We start from the raw sequence: 7,493 nt of genomic DNA on the forward strand, positions 1-7,493 counted from the left end.
TGTTTTAACTAAAGGCATGTTTAAATTTAAAATGTAGGAGAAATCTGAAAAATCTTTCTATATTTGTATTTTAAAGAATAATTTTAAACAATATTTCCTTTAAATTCTTAGTGTAAGTTAAAGAAACATTTGTTAAAGAATTTTTAAAGACATTCATTTTAATAATTGAAAATAATTGTTTTTATTTTTGTCAAATTATTCAATTGTAGATTTGTAATTTGTAATTTTTATATTTTAAAAAAATTTAATTTTGCAAAATGTAATAATTGTAAAAATTAATTGTTCACAGTGTTTTATAAGATAATTATTGTTGATATTAATAAAATCAACGTGTTCACATGAAATTTTAGACTATATAGAACAATAACAAGCTTAAATTGTTATTGAAGTTGTTACATTTAAGAGTTTCACTTTGATAATAATTTGATTACTGAACATTAAAGTAAACATACTGATTAATTTTACTATTTTGTATTATAAAATTAAATAATTAATGAAAATTTACCAATAAGTTAATATATATATATGCATACAGTAAGATTAAAATTAAATTTTTTTTTTAATCAAACCTAAAGACTACATTATTTATCAAAATACAAGTTTATGATAATTTTTCAACCTTATCTTTAAGAAAATCTGAAAAACCTTGATCAGTTATGTTTTTTCATTGTAGACTTTACTAAAACAGTATGTAGCAGATATTGATTTAATTTAGCAGTTCCTATCTGTTAATGAAAAATAAAAGCCTAAAAGAAGTAAAAAACAACACAATAAAACCATATTGCAAAAAAAAAAAAGACCAGAAAAAACTAAACTAAATATTTAAACTCCAAACCAAATTGAAAAAATAAACTAAATTCAAAAATAAAAGACTAGACGTAGTTTACAAAAAGAGTAAAATAGCAATACTGACAAGCAAAAACAAAAAAATACAGAAATGCGAGCACACTTGTGGATGGACGACACGAACTTATGGAGGAAAATATTTGTCTCCTTTGGTTTGAACATTTTACCAACGAGAATTGAGAAATGGCAAATACCGAACATTTGTCACTAGTAAACCATCGATGCTACTCTGTATTTGCCAAATGTTTTGCTTGGCATTCAGCAAAGAGCAAATGTGTGGACATGTCCTAAGGTTTGGTTTGATGGGATATGCCATTGTAACACATTGGATGATCTGCAGAGGGAGAAATTTTTATGGAAAACCCTTATTTAGGTATTAGACCAAGGCATTTTATATCATACAGACACAATCTTTTAACAGATTTTCTATTGTTAAAAGTTTTGTCAGAAAATGGCTAGCCTGTCTAACATCATGTTCTGGTAGCAAAAATCTGCCATCTACTTGTGTCTAAATATCCAGATGGCACATTGGTCAGCTGGGTGATATCAATCCACTGAAATTAGAAAAGCTAATTGATTATTCTAGGCTGTGGATTATAGTGGTTGTGAAAGCTTGCTGCTATTCTGAATTGATTTTTGTTTTACTTTCCCAGCTGTTATGTATATGTTACTGTGAAAGACCAATATCTGGCAAATGTTGAGATTCTTTGGTGAATGCCAGCATTCACATAGTTGTTTTGTGTGTGTACGAAATATTTGCTAAATATTATTTCTCACTTACACCGGCAAATGTCGACATTCAGCATGCACTGATGGTGAATGTTGAATAAAAATATTTTTATTACATTAAGACAAAAATACAACTTTTTAATATATATGTCAAAATAGGAGAAAGCTTAAGTAACAGCACATGTAAATAAACTGTTGAACCTAAAACAAACAGTACATTCTTAATCAGAAAAGAAAAATAATACCTATAATAAACTTACACATATATTATGTGATTAACGTTATATAATCTTATTTATTGCAACAACTTAAACTGTTATGACACTTTGAATTGCACAAGAGTCACTTGCCTTTACAACTGCATTTAGTCAGGAATACTTTTTGCAATGACAGCGTGTATAGCCTTGCCCTCCACTTTTCGAATTAGCTGCAGCTGCTTCTCTCAGCAATATTTCTTGAGAAGAAATCTCATCTATGGAAAGTAACTTTTCTTTACAAATTTAGAACTGATTACGGGTATAAAGCTGCTTGAAGGTACCTTTTTTGTTTGCTAATCTATAAAAGTCGGAGTTTTCTATTCCAACAACAACCGCCAACACATTTTGGGCATCTGTACAGCCACGGTCGACATCAGGGACTTGTATTCATACAGTATCACCAATTTGAGCAGAAATTTTCTTTTTGAGGTTCGTAACATTTTTGTTGCTTGCAGTAGAAGATTGTCTTTTGAGGCCGCTCTTTTTATAGAAATAAATTTGTGTTGTTCAGTCAGGGCTTGATATGAAGATGTGGTGGGTTGCAGCTCCTGTTCAATATTTTTCTTTGGAATATGGTATTCGTTATGGCCACTGCTCAAATTTTCTTCAAAAGTATCAACAATTTCTTCAAGCTGTTCTTTGGTTTCAATATTTGCAATTTGTTTGCCAGGCAATGATGATGATGCTATGCCTCTTTTTGGTTTAACACCAAACTTGGTTTCATAAGGACTTTGGCATATTCCTTCGTGATATGTAGTGTTCTTGGCAAATTGAACAAAGGGCAAACCATCTGACCGTTTATTTGTATCATTATCGTTCATCCATGCAGTTAACATATTCTGTATTTCCTGATTGGCCCTTTCAACTGAGCCTTGTGTTTGACTATGATGAGGCTTTCCATGAACTATCTTAACATCTTTCCACATAGCATATAGTTTGGATATGACTTGATTACAGAATTTGCTACCATTATCTGATTGCAATATAGCTGGGGCACCAAATGTTAAAAATATTTGAAGAAGGTGATATGCTACTTCTTCAGCTGTCTTAGTTTTCAAAGGTTGTAGCTGGAAAAATTTTGTTAAATGATCTTGATACACCATTATGAACTTACATTCGCCATCCCTGTGTGACTGCAGCTCTATCAGATCAACTTGACATCTTGAGTTTAAATTCGAACTGACCATTGGTTTCACAACAATACCTTTTTTAGGTACACTATGTTTCATTTGACATTGTTTACATAAATTTAAATACAACATTGTTCGTACCCATCGCAGTAAGGACTATGGCCTAGACGAGGCATACCTTGCCTCTCAAGGCATCTCTCCTGCCCCCGCTGCCAAACCACCTTCTCGGACCAACATCAGCCCTTCACCTGCCATCAGCAGCGACCCTGACCACCAGGTTCCTCAACCAACCAATACCAGCCCTGCGGCCAGCAACGTCCAGGCTTTGTCACCGGCCGACTCCAGCGACGCCCTACCTCCACTAGTGCGACGCTCATGTCACCACAGACGTCGAGTCTCGTCCACGTCCCTGACTACTAGCCAACAACCTGCCGCCTCCGATGCCAACACCTCTACAACCCAGGCCTCATCACCGGCTCACACCAGCCCGGCAACCAGCAACTCTCAAGCTCCGTCACCGGCCGACTCCTGCGACGCCCTACCTCCACTAGTGCGGCGCCCGCATCGCCGCAGACGTCAAGCATCCGTTGCATCACCACCTGTCAGCCAGCAGTCTACTACCCCTGCTGCGACTACATCCGCAGCCCAGGTAAGCCTTCTCATCCCCAGACCTCCTATTGGACCGTCAAGCCCTGCCAGTTCACCCACGAGACCCGTCGGCACCGCACATGGCGCCCCTGATGATGAGCCCATAGTGCTACCTCACCTTATGCCTCCAATAACATCCTCCGCCCACGCTGAACCTCAGTCTCGCACTCAGTGTGCTCCTCAGCCTCCTACCTGGGTGTTACACTGGAGAGACCGCTTCGACGTTGCCATGGATGGTGACATGCTGGATGTCATGATCGAAGATCTCATCGGCCTTGCACAAAACATCTGCGCTGTGTCTGACACAACCATCGCTGTCAACCAGCACCCTACCTCTCAAACCCCCATAGCCGAAGGCGCCAAAAGGATACAACGATTATACAGACTTAATCGGAAAAAAGCCATGGACCACGTCATCAGCGGCCAACCTAAATATTGCAAGATTAATGACTGGCAGCTTTATAGCCACTTCAATCAGCTGTACGCCAGCGAGCCACGCCGCTGCCCGCCTACTCCCGCCTTCGTCCCTCCTGGACCTTGCCCTGAGTTCACCAACCCGTTGGCGGCCACCTTCTCTCCATCCGAGGTAAGCGCCCACCTCAGGAGGTGTCGTAACACTGCACCCGGCCCAGACGGCCTACGATACCACCACTGGGCTCACGTCGATCCTCATGGCCACCCACATTCTGAGTAGTGCCTTCAACGCAGCTCTTAGGACTTCCTACATCCCGTCTAGCTGGCAGTCATCCAATACGATCTTAATTCACAAAAAGGGCGACGCAGACAACATCGGGAACTGGAGACCCATCGCCCTCTCCAACACTCTGGGTAAGATATTTTCAGCCTGCCTATCCAGCAGACTCCTCAGCTGGTGCTCGGAGAACAACATCATTTCCGACGCTCAGAAGGGCTTCCTCAGGCACGAGGGCTGCCTGGATCACAACTTCCTCCTACAATCGATCATCCAGGACGCTAGGAGGAAGCGCAAAAACTGCCACATTGCATGGCTGGATATCCGCAATGCCTTCGGCTCTGTCCCGCACACCACAATCATCCGTTGCCTTCAGTGGTGTGGCCTCCAGGAGGAAAGCATCGACATCGTGGAAAACCTCCTCCGCCACTGCTAAACATCTCAAATATATTTATTTATAAATTATCGCATAATAAAATTAATAACAGTGTAAATATTAATTATTGCTATTTTATACAATACAGTAGACCCCTATAACATGGGTTCACATAGGACGAATTTGTATAACGCGGCAGAAAAATTGCGATCGTGTTCGTATAACATGCTAAAAGAGGCTTGTATAACACGGTAAAAGAATGAGACAGATTGTCATGACCGACTCGTGTCTCCACAGGATTGGTTGAATCTGGACCAATAGTGGACATTGCACAAACCATTGAGCTTAAATGAGCAGTGGACCTACTAAAAAACATTTATTATTCAACGGCCATAAAAATTATATTTCTGTTAATGACGTCTCCAAAATTCAGTAAATTTTTCGCGGGAAGAATAACTTATCAGAAAATGCATCTGGCATTTGATGAGCTGCTCTATGACAAAAACAAGCTTAACCTGTCAGCTGTGCACTCGATAATCCGAAACAACACCACTGTTGCGTAGACGTTTTGTGATTTTTAAAGTGGTTTTTCAATTTGCAATATCTTGCTTAAAAATTGCTGTAGATATGATCTGTTTTCGGTTTTATATCACGTACATATTACACTTTACGATTGTTAACTTCAAAATATTATGTGTTTAAAAAAATTAATAAAATTTAAGATTTTAAAATATTAAAAAAATTGTTTTTTTATAAATAATCCATTAATTTGTTATATATGTTACTTAGATATGTCTATTTTCTGTCAAATAAAAAAAAACTGCAGCTTTCTAAATTGACATAGAGAAATAATACGGCCTATAGATTATAATGCCAATCGGCATGGGGAGGTGGTTGCCTTTCTAAATCTAGGTCAATACACTTTTATTATTGATGATGTGTATTTGATTCTATTTATATGTTAATTACACTATTGTACTAATAGTAGACTATAATAAGCGATTATTACTTTATTATATTAACGACTATACATATATTTCTTATGTATTGCGGAAGTACCACGATAACCGGAAGTACTTTGTCTTTTGAAAGATTTATAGCTGAGAATGGTTTTAAAAACATGCTTATTTGTTAAATAGGATAATACATAAAAATTTATTAAATTCAAGCTAAAAATAGATAAGAATAATGATTTATAATTGTTTGTTTACGTTTGTAGCTGACAATGTAGCTCCGAGTTGGTATAACTTTTTCCAAGAAAGTTCCCACCCCACAAACCCAAGTTGATGCTTATTGGTTAAAGGATAGTCATTTAGCTATAATATACCAATTAGAGCCCAACAGGCATGCTAACTAGGATTTTATTGTCAAATGAACAAAAGAAGGGTCTCCCATAGACTTAACATGGAAAGGAGGAGTTTTGTTAGTAAATTTAAAAATACGGGGTGGTGACAAATATCTTATTCATTGAAACAGACTTAGTCTTTGTAGGTAAAAGCCAATCAGTGCTTAAATCGCCACCGACTAGTTAATTACGAAAAAAAATTGACACTTACTCCAACTGGAGTACTGCGCAAGTTTAACAAAAACTGGTTACTCCAATGGGAGTACTCTGCAAACAACTGGTTAAGCAATGGTGTCTTCGAACGGTGCACACTCGATAAATATTCCTACAATTTTTTGTTTATAGCATATAGGTTTTTTGGAATAATCCATATAAACTATGTGTTTTGGAAATGTTTGAGTCAAATTAGTTTAGAATCAATTAATTTTATGGAAGAAAACCTTTCAAACAGCCATATTCCCTAAACTGCACAAGTGCCGGGATGTGAACGGCTCATGTATTTGTAAAATCTAAGCGACTCGTACAACACGGAACGTGTCTACAGTGTTATAGGGGGTTTACTGTATATTATCAGGTATAAGAATTTGCTGTCATATAATACTTATTGCCACTATAGCACTTACTGGACAAATATGTATAGTGTGAACTATGAACCAGCCTTTGATGTAAGTATCTGCTATAGCATAACAAATGAAAAGATTAATTACTCTGCTTGTCACAAAAACCCATCAAGTCCTTCAGTTGAGAAGTGGAAGTATCAAATTTTTGAGATGATGACACTTGAAAATCTAATTTACTCAAATTTATGTGAAACGTTATGTTATTTTCTGTAGTTTTCAGTGGGATTAGAAAACAGATATCTGATTATTTTCTCCATTTGGAAAAAGATGATAATGAGTACGAAAAATTAGTTTTGCAAAAACTTGACTTGATTAGAAATAAAAATTGAAAATATTAGGAAAGATAATTGTATTTTTAAACATTATAAGTCCTATATAGCTTTGGAAATTGTAGTTTCATAATTAAAATCCATTATTTTTGTTGAAATGAATTTGCTATTATTTATTATTATTTTCATATACTGACAAAAGGTTATGAAAATATATTTATCCTAAACAATTTCTTTTCGACATTTTTCAATTGTAATTTTAAAGAAATGTTTCCTATAACATTATCCAATTGACTTGTTTTTCATTTTCTTCGATCGTACACTTTTATGAGATTAAGTGTACGTCCGAGATCGTCCATAAAAAGGTAAGGTTACCCGTTACGGACAATTTTGGCCCAAAATGGGTTACTTTGGCAAAGACATATAAGAAATGACATTCTTATCTACATAAAATTACAAGGTGAATTCAAATCTGTATTCTTCATAGTAATAAGAATTGAAGTAGAATACAGATTTCAAATAGCAATACATAATTTACGTAAATAATGTTATTGGAATCTGAGCAAAATTAGCCGTTTCTTG

The 7,493-nt window shown here is 36.3% G+C and overlaps 1 protein-coding gene across 1 annotated transcript; it reads right to left on the reverse strand.

The window, feature by feature from the left end:
- Positions 1-2,149: 2,149 nt before the first annotated feature.
- LOC136974343 (KRAB-A domain-containing protein 2-like) lies at positions 2,150-2,935 on the reverse strand. Its single transcript, XM_067269198.1, has one exon. It carries the CDS (start codon positions 2,933-2,935, stop codon positions 2,150-2,152), a length of 786 nt encoding a protein of 261 aa, XP_067125299.1.
- Positions 2,936-7,493: the final 4,558 nt, after the last annotated feature.

The sequence above is a fragment of the Centruroides vittatus genome, unplaced genomic scaffold, assembly GCF_030686945.1.
Source record: "Centruroides vittatus isolate TY-2023 unplaced genomic scaffold, ASM3068694v2 contig_347, whole genome shotgun sequence".
NCBI lineage: Eukaryota > Metazoa > Arthropoda > Arachnida > Scorpiones > Buthidae > Centruroides > Centruroides vittatus.